The 13,946-nt window shown below is 36.0% G+C and overlaps 1 protein-coding gene across 2 annotated transcripts in view; it reads left to right on the forward strand.

The window, feature by feature from the left end:
• Nucleotides 1–13,946, forward strand: part of LOC144297263 (pregnancy zone protein-like) — a 50,448-nt gene that overhangs the window by 7,973 nt on the left and 28,529 nt on the right. For both annotated transcript variants that reach the window (XM_077871120.1, XM_077871121.1), the window contains exons 8-14: nt 806–929; nt 2,498–2,612; nt 4,615–4,724; nt 7,087–7,248; nt 7,856–8,083; nt 9,708–9,771; nt 13,708–13,850. In XM_077871120.1, the coding sequence (XP_077727246.1) occupies nt 806–929; nt 2,498–2,612; nt 4,615–4,724; nt 7,087–7,248; nt 7,856–8,083; nt 9,708–9,771; nt 13,708–13,850 (946 nt within the window). The remainder of the gene's footprint in view (nt 1–805; nt 930–2,497; nt 2,613–4,614; nt 4,725–7,086; nt 7,249–7,855; nt 8,084–9,707; nt 9,772–13,707; nt 13,851–13,946) is intronic.

The raw sequence follows: 13,946 nt of genomic DNA on the forward strand, positions 1-13,946 counted from the left end.
TCTGGTGAAGCTTCTCTCTCTAGTTCATAGCTGATGCCTTCTTGTCATGTCCTCATGTGGTGGGAGGGGCAAAGGATCTTGCTGGAGCCTTTTTTATAAAGACTCCAACCACATTTAGGAGGGCTCCACTCACATCATCAACATACCTCCCAAAGACCTTACCTCCTAAGACTATCATCTATGGGTTTTAGGATTTCCACATATAAATTTGGAGGGATGCAAACATTCAGACTATACCGTAGCATATCTTTCCATCAGATTTGGCATAATCAGACTAAGTTATTATGATACTGTTCATTTATAACATATCTGTTCTGCGTGGTTAGTGCTTTTGAATATTTAAATTCCCATTCAAGTTCTCACTTATCCTCTTAAAATACATATAAATTAGGGAGGACTTAGAAATACACTGTCTACATATCCTTAAATTTTGCCTTAAAACACCTTAGAAGGTGTTATCAAAACTGGAATTATTACCTAGATAATCTGAAGGCAGAGAAAAAGGAAATAAGATAGTCTTAGAGTAAAACCACAGCTAAAAGTAAGGAAAGATCTGAGAAAAACTACATTGTTAAATTTTCATTTAGAGGTATTTTAAAAAGATCCAGTAGGCATTTTCTTAGAGTTGTAGACATGGGTAATAATTAAAATAATTAGATAATTAAGATGTAGTTTCAGAATAAGTGCTTCTAAAGTACAACTGCTATGTGAACAAGATGGCTATATGTGTGGATCAAATCATGTGAACAAATATCTGAGTTATTTATATTAAATATCTTATTGTATAACTGCTTTACCATTATAGATACACGTATGGAAAGCCTGTCTCTGGTGTGGTGACAATTAACATATGCAGAAAATACTCACAATATCATTTTGCCTGCCATGGAATGCATTCGCAAGGTGTCTGTGAAGAATTCAGTCAACAGGTATATGGAAACCATTCTTCCCAAGACACCAACACCAGAGCCTGTTTTCACATGGATTATAATGCAATAAAGAATATCCTACAAAAGAATACAATACTGTATTGTGAAAACAGTACAACAGAGAGCAGTGTGGGGTAGGGGAAACACTGTAAGATTGCCAGGCAATGTTAGGAGCCTACTTGAGAATTTGGTTCATTAATTTATAGTGGCATTTATTTGGCCAGTTTTATAATTTCCTTCTGACAGCAATTAACATGCCAAATATAAAGGCATAAAATAATGTGAAAGTATCCAAAGTCGGCTTTTATCAAACAGATAAAAGAAAAAGAATGTGGCAGGTGTTAAGAATTTGGTTAGTGGGAGGAGGTGCCTGGCTGGCTTAGGTGGTAAAGCCTGTGACTCTTGAATTCATGGTCATAAATTCTAGCCCCATGTTGGGTGAAGAGCTTACTTTTAAAAAGGGGGGGGGGAGAATACGGTTAGTGGGAGAATTAAATGACTTGCTATGGGATCTAAAGCTCATATGGAAGAATATGAAACCCACATAGAAAGATAACATAGGGATCCCTGGGTGGCGCAGCAGTTTAGCGCCTGCCTTTGGCCCAGGGCGCGATCCTGGAGACCCGGGATCGAATCCCACATCAGGCTCCCGGTGCATGGAGCCTGCTTCTCCCTCTGCCTGTGTCTCTGCCTCTCTCTCTCTCTCTCTCTCTGTGACTATCATAAATAAATGAAAAAAAAAATTAAAAAAAAAAAAAAGAAAGATAACATAAAAGCCTAGAGAATGGCAGTGAGTGTAAGGATTTGAAAAAGAAAGTTATCAAAGCTGCAGCGAGGGGTGCCTGGGTGACTTAGTTGGTTGAGCATCCAACTCTTGGTTTCAGCTCAGGTCATGGCCTTGGGGTGGTGGAATTGAGCCTCACTTTGGGCTTTGTGCTGAGTCTGGAGCCTGCTTAAGAGTCTCTCTCTCCCTCTGCTCCTCTCCCAACCCCACTCACCCACACATATGTGCATGAAAACAAATCTTTCTTAAGATGTGGGCCCCAATATTTAATTTGGAAATCTAATTACTATAATGATTCATCTATTCAATGAATATATATATCTTTTTATTAATGTCCTAGACATGGAGAAATACAGTTAAAAAAATATAATCCTTAGTCGATATGTAGATGAAAGTGGTCACAGAGGAGATGTTATATCTGAGCTGAGTTTAGAAGAGCAGTAACTCTTAACCAAGATAAGAATGGAACAAAGAATGTTATCACTTGTGAAGCAATGTATGCAGAGAGAGTACACTGGTACATTTAGAAACTAGGAAGTTTAATTTGGCAGAAATGGGATAGGCTTTCAGAAGAGAAGGGGGAAGGCAAAGGTTGGCAATGAGTAACTCAATGATCAGTGAAGAAACTGGATGTCATTTTTGGCTTGGGAAAGGGTAAGCACCTAAAGGATGGTCAGAATATTTGTAAAATTTCCTTTGGCCAACAAAAATATTTCACAAATTGATAACTGACTTTTTTTATATCAAACTGGAGGACCCAGGAACTCTCTTTCTTTCTCTTCAGGCAGATAATAAAGGCTGTTTCACACAACTCGTGAAGACCAAAGTATTTCAGCTGAGACAAAGGGGGTATGACATGACAATACAAGTGGAAGCCAAAATCAAAGAGGAGGGAACAGGTTTGTTTGTATTACTTATAAATATTAATTCATTAAGTCTCCAATATATTAAGCATCTATCAAACTTCCATTCCATGTAAAAAACTTTGTAGTTTCTGGGGACTATGAAAATAACATGGTCCCTGCTGTCAAGGAACTAGAAGTCTAAGAAGAAATTATATATAGGTTTGTATATATGTATATGTTTACTTGTGTGTATGTATTTATAACCACAGCAAAATTTCTATAAGAAATGTAAAAACTAACAGCCAAATGAGTATGAAAAGAGAGAATTAATTTTTATATAGAAACAAAGAAAGTTGATAAAGTAGCATGTGAGCTGATTTGGATAATATTTTGAAAGCTTGTAATGAACTGGGAAAGCATGATTCTTATAAAACAAATATGTTTAGTCTCAGAATAAACTGAAAATGTAGGTTGGGGCTAAGGTGTGTAAAAAAGTAAATCATATGCTAAAAAGATTATATTTTGGGGATCCCTGGATGGCTCAGCGGTTTAGTGCCTGTCTTTGGCCCAGGGCATAGTCCCGGAGTCTCGGGATCAAATCCCATGTTGGGCTCCCTGTATGGAGCCTGCTTCTCTCTCTGCCTGTGTCTATCATAAGTAAATAAATAAAATCTTTTTTAAAAAGGTTAAATTTTATTATGAAAAGCCTTAGGTATCTACAGATATATTTGAGGAGAATGTTCTAAATATATTGATATTTTGAAAATATAGTTCTAGCAGACATGAAGAGGACAGGCTAGATGAAACAATTTTAAGGTGTTACAATTTGATACATCAGATTATTATTCAAAATTGCCCCAAAGATTACAAACCTGGGACCTGGGAAATGGAAATGCCATTAATCAAAGATAAGAAGTAGATAAAAAGAAATATAATGAAATGGGTCAAAGAAAAGTCATTCAACAATAAATCATTACAACAATGAGTTATTGTAATCTGGAACATCAAGATAGAAGTTGATTCATTCAGCTTTAAAAATAATTTTTAAAAAATAAAAATAATTTTTAAAAAAAATCAGAGCAAAATCAGGACCAAAATCGATTCCCATTGTATCTATAGCTCCTAAGAGTAAGGGCAATCATTCTAAAAGTGAACTCACTTAGCATTGCTAAATTGAAGCTAGAGACAGACAAGGAGAGCCCAAGGACAGAAACAACTACATTTAGGACATAGTATCAAATAAACCAGCATAATAAAATTAGAAGTCACAGGCATGAGGGAAAATAATAAAGTACAATTTCTTAGAAGACACTGGAAGAGTCTCGGTGGCACTGATTTATAAAGTACTTCTAGGAGTTCATTTTGATCAAGTCTGAGATGAGAATGCTATACTGGGAAGGGTGCCAGGGTGGCTCAGTTGGTTAAATGTCCAATCCTTAATCTCAGCTAGGGTCTTGATCTCAAGATCATGAGTTCAAGCCCTGCATTGGGCTCCACAGTGGGCATGGAACCTAATTTAAAAGAGAGAGAGAGAGAATATTATATTTGGAGCAAATAAGAGACCTTTTAGACTTTGATAGACCAATGCTTTAGATAATGAAGCCAAGGTACAGATTGCATTTTACTGTGGAAGGGGCATACAGCGAAAAGAAGGGTCTTGCTGGGGAAGTAGTTTGTGATAGACATATAAACATATTCTGAGACCAATGTGAAGAATCCTGTTGTATGCAGAAAGTCCTGGGGAGAGGAGAGGGATCTGAGAGAGGCTGAAACAGAAATGGAGCAAGATCACAGATCTGAGAAGAGCTTAAGAACACAGATGGAACAAATAAGATACCAGTGAAACCAGAAGAATTGGGAAATTAGGTATAATAATTTTTTATCTTGAAGGTGAAGCTAACGTCAAGTTGCTTGTATTTTCTAAGTGTGAAAAATTCTGGAAAGAGTAGGAAATAGAATAGGGATAGTACTTTGTCATGACAGAGCAAAGCTGGAGTGGAAGTAGGAAGTGAGTTGAATATATAGAACAGTTCGATTTCACTTCTTTCTTTTTCAGAGGTGGAACTAACTGGGCATGGATCATGTGAAATCACAAATATCCTGAGCAAGCTGAAATTTACGAAAGCGGATACATATTATAGACCCGGGCTTCCTTTTTATGGGCAGGTAAAATATCTTTTCAATAAAATTCATATTTTGGGAGAGGTGGCCATTAAGAAAATAAATTTTACTACCACAAGAGTACAATTTATTATAAAAATAAATATTTATTTCGAATGGGGAAAGAAATGGTAGCCATGACAAACTTAAAAGGCAAATAACATCATATCCAGAAAAACAAAGCACACTTTTATTGACTAACTTCCTAACACATCTCTCTGAAAGACATTTTTCCTGTGTAGTTTGGCTGCATACTCAGATTGCCCCTTTATAAACAATTATTTTGTAATACAATTCTTTTTTAAAGATACTCTTTCATCTAGATGATTGAGTTCTTTTTTCATATTGATAGTTTTTAAAAGTTTTTTTTCCAGTTTCAAAGCTCTGTATTGGTAATAATATTGGTAAGTTTTCAGACTGATATCTAACTTAGTAAACTATCAGTTTTCTGTCATATAATAAATATAAGGTTTCTAGGCATTTTAAATTTCCTTTTTTAGTAACTAATATTTGAATTGACAGCTGATAGGCAATTGACAGTTGATAGGCAATTTCTTCATTAACTGTGAAATTTCTAAGTATTTCACAGTTGATGACATTACGAATTTTGTATTTTCTTCATTTATTACAGTATTATGTTGCAAATTGGCAAGAAATTAATACATGTATAGATATGATTGGGCAAAGCCATCTTGGAACAAGTGAAGAATGTGAGAAAACTGAGGATTAAAAGGATGAATATGACTTGGCCAGAAATTTAAGAAAGGGGAGAATGGTCAAGGTCCTAGGTGTGAAACAGCTTTTAAAGAGCAACTATGTGACAAGCTGAGATAGGAGATATAGCTGGAGATGGCTGTAAGTAAGCCAGAACAGATCTTGAGGGCTTTATAGAATATGTTCAGAATTTTGATGGGGTTTTGCTTGTTTGTTTTTCTTTTTTTTTCTTAAGAATTTATTTAGGGATCCCTGGGTGGCGCAGCGGTTTGGCGCCTGCCTTTGGCCCAGGGCGTGATCCTGGAGACCCGGGATCGATTCCCACATCAGGCTCCCGGTGCATGGAGCCTGCTTCTCCCTCTGCCTATGTCTCTGCCTCTCTCTCTCTCTCTCTCTCTCTCTCTCTGTGTGTGACTATCATAAATAAATAAAAAAATTTTTAAAAAAAGAATTTATTTATTTGAGAGAGACAGAGATGGTGACAGATATAGCGAGAGAGAGCACAAGCAGAGAGGAAAGGGAGAAAAGCAGATTATCTGCTGAGCAGGGACCACCCCACCCCTCCCAAACATGGGGCTCGATCCAAGGACTCCGGGATCATGACCTGAGCCAAAGGCAGATAGATGCTTAACCAATTGAGCCACTCAGGCACCCCTGCTCAGAATTTTGGATTGAGAAGTTACTGAAAGTTTTAAAGAGAATAACATGACCAGTTTAGCTCAGGCCATAGAGAGAGTGATTTGAAGCAAGCATGAAGCAGTAAGAGAATGAACTGTGGAAGATTAAATAAAAAGCTGTTGGAAATCAGATGGGGGAAAAATATTATGTTTTGTCTGTGGAGGAAAGAAATAGAGCTAAAATAAAAACAAAACATCTATTTGGGGCCTCAGATTGCAATTCAAGAAACATGGATTTGGGCAGCAATCCACATAGTGTATCTTCTCCCTGAGAACAGATATCAATGGTTTTAAAGACAAAGGAGGATTCTTGTGCATGTTATTCATGAGGAATTTTGATTGGTGTTGGTGGCAGAAATCTAATCTTGACTGAATATAATTGGTTGCTAAGGCTTTCACTGAGCAAAATCTTCTGTAGCAGGTTACAGGCATTTGGGCTGAGTTTCGCCCAATTCAAAAGTTCGTGGTTCCTCTCAGCTCCACTGTAAACCTTTTGATAAGTGATCTCATTTTATTTCACCTTAAACAGATTTTAACTGGAATGATAGCAATGGGTCTGAAGAGAAGTAAATAAAATGTGTTGAACAGAGTAAGAGATAGCACTTAGCCTTGGGTTAGATGTAGTCAGCAAAAGAGAGAAAATGATGGGAAAAGGCCTTTGATATTGTTGGATAATCCATGGGAATGGATAGAAGCACTGTATCCTGAGATAGAGCACACAGGGATGAAGAAAATTGAGAAAGGTGATATTTTGAGCTCATTTTTGCATATTCTTAATTGTTATATGCTCACGGAACATTTAAATAGAAATGTCAGAAAGAAAAACAGTTTAGAGCCCAGAAAAACAAATCTTATTTTCAGATTCTAAGATCTTTAGTAAATGACAGTGGCCAATAGTTCAAGAGGTGAACACAAGAGAGAGTGGAAGGTGTCATTGCTATGTAACCCTTGACACCAGCTATTACTTCCACTTCTAGGTTCTTCTAGTTGACGAGAAGGATCAGCCAATGGCCCATAAAACTGTAGTCGTCAGTGTGGACGTAACCACATACCAATCCAGCCTTACCACGAATGAACATGGTTTGGTGAACATTTACATTGATACCACCAACTTCACATCTTCTCTCTTTACAGTTATGGTAAGTGGGAAGGGGCATCTGGGACTGAAAAGACATTGCTGAGGCCACAGAACTTAAACATATCCAGGAAGCACATAAATTCTAGGGAGGAAAGAAATGGCAATAAAGAGTAAAATAGAAATTAAGCAAATCAGAAACCTAAGTTATAAGAAAAAAATTGTCTGCCAGAAAACTTTTACTCTAACATCGTCTAGTGTCAGGAGACACTTATTAGATCATCTTGATATCCCCATATAAAATTCAATATTTTTACAACATTATTATAGCTTAGATGTTATTTGGTTTCTTTGGTGTTACCACCATTTTTTATTTTTTGTAAAAAATTTAAATATCTTTATGCAGTTTAGAGCCTTAAGAGTATTAAGAAAAAGTAATTGATCTCGACTATGAGGGAATATTATCTATTAAATCAGTATAGCACAACCTTAAATAAACTTAAGGAAAAGTCACTCACAGATTATGCTTTATTTGGGAGAGCAGACTATGATGGAATCAAACAGGCCTGGTTCACATAAAATCTTCAGTACATGACATTTCAGGGTGACCAAGATATACATAATGTACATTAACAAATAGCCTTTTTAAGACCTTTTATTCTTTACATTAGGTGACTTACAAACAGAATGTCCACTGTTTTGATAATTGGTGGCTTGAAGAACTTCATAACCAAGCACAGCACACTGTAAAGCATATTTTCTCCCCGAGCAAGAGTTATGTTCACCTTGAACTTGTTGCTGGTACCATAACCTGTGGACAAACCCAGGAGATCCGGGCGCACTACATCCTGAATGGACAGATTCTGAAGGATGAAAAAGAATTAACCTTCTATTATTTGGTAAGAATGGAAACCACTATAGCTCTTTCTAATCATGTGGAGATTGAGTTCCTATCTAAGTAATGCGCTGTGCTAGATATCAGTGTGCACCTTTTTTTTTTTTTTTTTTTTTTTTTTTGTGAAGAAAAGTTACTTCCTAATAAAATTCCTAATGCTTTAATTTCTTACTTATGCTCTGGTCCCTACTGAAACTTTTTAGTTTTATGAGTTCCAATGGAAAATTATTGAATGAGAGGAAAAAGACTAAGAAAAAATGCCTTCTTAGTCAAAAAGAATGTTTTTCTTAGAACTTAACAGATAAATAAGCAAAGTATAAGAAATCAAGAACTAAGGAAATCAAGAACTATAGGAAATAAAAATTATAAACATTTGGGGACTTAGGTGGCTCAGTTGGTGGTTAGACATCCAAGTCTTGATTGATCTCAGCTCAGGTCATGATCTCAAGGTTGTGAGTTCAAGCCCCATGTTGGGCTCTGGGTTGGGTATGGAGTGACTTAAAAATATATATATTATAAACAATCTTCTAAAAATGTTCAAATTTGACATTAATTGGAGAAGTGAAAATAAAACAGTAAAGCAGTAACATTTTACACCTATAAAGCTTCTGAATAGTTTACAAAGTTCTTAATAGTGCATTTGAAGGAAAAAAGGACATTGACAGGCATATTATAAATTGGTATCATACTTTTGAGGTCAATAAACTTACTTGTGCCCTGAGATTAAAAATATGATCCAAAACTGGTAGTTACTCAAGTAAGTCATTTTAAGAAAAATTAATGTGTAGGAAATTCTAGGTAGGATTAGCTATAAATAATATTTTTAAAAATCTATGAAAAAAATCTATGAAAAAGCAAAAAGAAATTGACAATAAGAGTCTTAGTTTTATTGCTTCCTAGTTATGTGACTTTGAGCAATTTATATAATCTCATTTGTAAGACAAATATCAGTCATCTTTCTTAAATACTAGGGATAGGATTTATACCTACTTCATGCGAATATTGTGCACATTAAATAAAATCTTAAAACCAAAATATTTAGTTCAACGTCTGGCACACACAGAGTGTCAATACATTTAGGTTTTTAACAATAGAGAAAACTTACATGTACTTTATATCCTCCTGTACTGCATATTGCTTTGTGTATGTTTAAAATATTTATTGAAAGAATATGTAAATTTGAAGTATTAATATTCAAGAAAAGTAGCAAATATTAAGTAAAACACTAAAACGTTGCAAAATATATATTTGTTACTTAAAGTGTGTAACTATACATACAGGAAAATGCTGAAAAATATTCAAAACTTCTGGGTTGAGGGATCTCTGGGTGGCTGAGAGGTTTGGCGCCTGCCTTCTGCCTGGGGCGTGATCCTGGAGACCCAGAATCGAGTCTCGATCGGCTCCCTGCATGGGGCCTGCTTCTCCCTCTGCCTGTGTCTCTGCCTCTCTCTCCTCTCTCTCTCTCTCTCTCTCTCTGTGTGTGTGTGTGTCTTTCATTAATAAATAAATAAAATATTAAAAAAAAACTTCTGGATTGGAGTAGTGAGATTATTTATATATTTTAAATATGTTTATGTAAGTTTACTATGTGCACTTTAAGATGATAATGGATATATTTCCCTCTTCAGATCAAAGCAAGAGGAATGATCTCCCGATCAGGAATCCATGTGCTGTCCATTGAACAAGGAGACTGTAAGTACTTCCAGGATTTCCTTGTTTTTCTCTCATATACTCAGATCCTAAACATTTTAGCAAGATGGAGTTACTTTTATATCTTCCATTTTACATGTACATTTTACAGAGGCGATGGTCACCAACCTTCTTCCATCAACCAGAGATGAGGAAGCTAATATAAAAACATGGCATACTAGGTTCATTTTTTAAAAGATTTTATTTATTTATTTATTTGACAGAAAGGGAGTGAGAGAGCACAAGCAGGGGGAGGAGCAAAGGGAGTGGGAGAAGCAGGCTCCCCACTGAGCAGGGAGCCCAACTCAGGGCTTTATCCCAGGCCCCTAGGACCATGACGTAAACCAAAGGCTGATGCTTAACTGACTAAGCCACCCAGGCACCCCCATTTTAGTCCATTTAGTATCTTTTCTTCATTTTATAGCATTTCTATATTTTAAATTTTATTCCTCAAGTAAAATATATTCATTTTATAATTAAATGTCTTAAGATGCATAAAATAATTTAAAAGCACAGAAAATCACTAAAGAAAAATCTTACTGTGTAGGTCTTTGTATTCGTTTCCTATTGCTGCTGTAATAGATTGCCACCCTCTTTCTGCCTTAAAACCATGCAAATTTATCAGCCTACAGTTTTGTAGGTCAGATGTCACACTGGACTAAATATCAGGGTGTCCAAAGACTGCAGGCTTTCTGGAGCTCTCAGGAATTAATTATCCGTTTCCTTTCCTATAGACCTCCTACATCCTTCAGTTTCTATCTTCAACACCAGAAATACATCATCTTCAAATCTCTCTCTTTCATTTCTGCCCCCTCTTTAAAGATTACTGTGATTACATTGGGCTCACTTGGATAATGCAGGATAATCTTCTCATCTCAAAGTCCTTGACTTAATCACATTTGCAAAGTCCCTTTTGCTATATAACATAACAAAGGTTTTGAGATCTATCTTTGGGAGACATTATTCTGCATACCACAAACTGCCTCCTGGCCCCAAAGATTTACATCCATCCCATATGCAAAATGCATTCACCGCATCCCAACAACCCTAAAAGCCTCAATCCTTTATAGCATTAACTCAAGTCCAAAATCTCATGTAAGTCTCATCAGCTTGAAAGGCCCAAATATCATCATTTCAATTATCTAAATTAGATACTGATGGGGCCTTGGGTGTAATCCTTTCTAGGATGACAGAGTCATCAGTCAGAAGAAATTTTGAAAGCAGTTGGACAAACAGCATTAGGTTTCAAGATACTGCTTTGTCTACATCTTACAATTATTTGCATGTGATATTTTCATTTATGTTCAGTACAAAACATTTTCAAATTTCCCTTTTAATATCTTCTTTGGACTATGGGTGATTCATAAAATAAATGTTATTTAACTTCCAAATACCAAGATATTTTTCAGAGATTTTTCTTATTTATTTCTAATTTAATGCTGCTGTGATTATTTCTTTAAAATTTAGTAAGACATGGGACACCTGGCTGGATGGCTCTGTCGGTTAGGTGTCCAATTCTTCATTTCAGCTCAGATCATGATCTCAGGATGGTGAGATTAAGCCCCAAATCGGCTCTGCACCCAGCATGAAGTAGGCTTTAGATTCTCTCCCCACAAACCTCATCTCCCTGCTCCTGCATGCTCTATAGATAAATACATACATACATACATACAACCTTTTTTAAAGAATTTTTTTTAAAAATTTAGTGAGACATAGTTTATGGCCCCACATATGATCTATCTTGGTAAATGTAAGAATTTCTATTCTTCTGCTTTAAGTGGAGTGTTTTCTAAATGTCATTTAAGTCAAGTGATTCACAGCATTTCTATATCTTAGATAATACTTTCCTTCTGGATTTTCTTGAATCATTAACATCTCTTAATGAAAGAATAAATAACTTTTTTTAAAAAGGATCTGTTACAAAAAGATGAATACATTTAGTCTATTTATTTATTGCATGTCCCCAGTCTAAATCTCATAATTAGCTTCCCTTTTTTCTATTCATTTGAATGAATATAGGCTATCATTTAGCTAAGGCAAAATAAAATTTTTTTTATTAATAGAGCATATTTAGGGAGATCAAAAAGCTCACCTACCCAAAGTAAGTCAGAATATCTAGGAAAAAATGAAGAATACATATTACAAAAATTAAAATGTATTTGTCCCTTATCTTCGAAACCCCATTTTTTCTCTTAGTCCTTGGCATGCTTGTGGGTACATAATAAATATTTTAAACTAATTCATCAGTGAAGGATATCTCTTTGTTTACAATTTGTGATAGCTAAACTTTATTTGAAGTTTATATATTTGAACTATACTTGAAGAGAACTAAATTTGAAGATAATATATCTTTCTTCATATATCTCTATAATAAGGCTTTTGGATAAAAACATTAATAAAATATGGTCCATGCCTTCAAGATGCCCTCAGGATATTATGTTTTTTATGTGCCCATTATATGGTTTTAGTATTATCATTTCAAATTATTTTATGAAGTATAGTTAATATAATGGGATATTAATTTCAGGTGTACAATATATTGATTTGACAATTCTATACGTTACTCAGTGTCCACCATGATAAGTATAGTCATCATCCGTCACCATACAATGTTATTACAATATTATTGACTACATTCCCTATGCTGTACTACTCAGCCACAAAAAAAAATGGGTGAGATCTTGCCATTTGCAACAACATGGATGGCCTCTAGAGGGTAATATGCCAAGTGACATAAGTGAGAAGTTTCAAGTTTATTTCAACCCTCCTGTTTCTATGTATTTTCACCACAACCTGTCTTCAAATTTTCTATAGATATAGGATGGCTATAATTTTTAAATAATTTCATGCTACAAGGAACTTAGAACATTTATGAGAAAATTAAGTGGGCATAACTATAAGCACTGTGTATGCACATAAAAAGGAACCACTAAGATAAATGCAGGAAATTCTCTGATAAAAATCAGAAACATGGCATGTTTTGTATATGATTATTTGTACCTATATCTCTGCAGTATTGAAATGAAGGTAGAGATTGTGTTGCGTTCTTTGAATTATCCTTATGCATATGACAGGAATTGTGTTGATTTGGATCATAAATAGAGATAATTAAAGACGTCTAGAGATTCTTCTCTCTTGACTTTTTTCTTGAGAAATATTTTTTAGGGGCACCTGGCTGGCTCAGTGGGTTAAGCGTCCAACTCTTGGGTTCAACTCAGGTCACGATCTCAGGTTTCTGGGATCGAGCCAAGTTGGGTTCTGCACTCAGCGAGGAGTCTGCTTTCCCCCTGCTTGTTCTTTCTCTCAAGTAAATCTTTAAAAACAGAAACAGAAACGAAGATACAAAATAAACCCTCCTTTTTAATTTTTTTAGGGGGGGAAGGGGGGGCAGGAGTACCGGGCGCCCTGCTCCCGCCCCTGCGGCCCGTCCCGCGGGCTCCCTGGGGCCCCCCCAACCTCTTTTTTTATTTTTTTAAAGATTTATTTTTATTTATTTATGATAGACATAGAGAGAGAGAGAGAGATGCAGAGACACAGGCAGAGGGAGAGGCAGGCTCCATGCACCGGGAGCCCGACGCGGGACTCGATCCCGGGTCTCCAGGATCGCGCCCTGGGCCAAAGGCAGGCGCGAAACCGCTGAGCCACCCAGGGATCCCCCCCAACGTCCTTTTTTAAATTGTAAAACAGAAATGTGTATGAAATGGATTTTTTCTACTTAAGCAAAGGAAATAATTTATCCTACATCTTTGAGGAAAACTATTGTTGGTTTGGCATGTAGGTGTTGGACACTACTACATGCGCAATGGTATAAATGCAAATCCTCTCTTTAGTGTGCTCCAGATTGTGAATAAGTGAAATAATTGGAGAGCCTCTTCCTTATAAAATTGAGAACTCTTCCTTCTTCCTAATCAGTTATCTTGAACTTTCTTTATTCTCCAGTGAAAGGGGAATTTTCCTTCTCCTTTCGAGTGGAATCAGACATTGCTCCTGCAGCCCAGCTGCTCATTTATGCTATTTTGCCCAATGGAGAAATTGTTGCCGATACTGAGAAACTCGAGATTGAAAACTGTTTTGCCAATAAGGTGGGTCTTTTGTGTAAGCAGTTCTTTTATTCATCTCCCCTTCTGAAGTATGGAAAAGAAGGAAATTGTATACATTTTTTAAACTACCATAGAGTG

The sequence above is a fragment of the Canis aureus genome, chromosome 25 (genome assembly GCF_053574225.1).
Source record: "Canis aureus isolate CA01 chromosome 25, VMU_Caureus_v.1.0, whole genome shotgun sequence".
Classification (NCBI taxonomy): domain Eukaryota; kingdom Metazoa; phylum Chordata; class Mammalia; order Carnivora; family Canidae; genus Canis; species Canis aureus.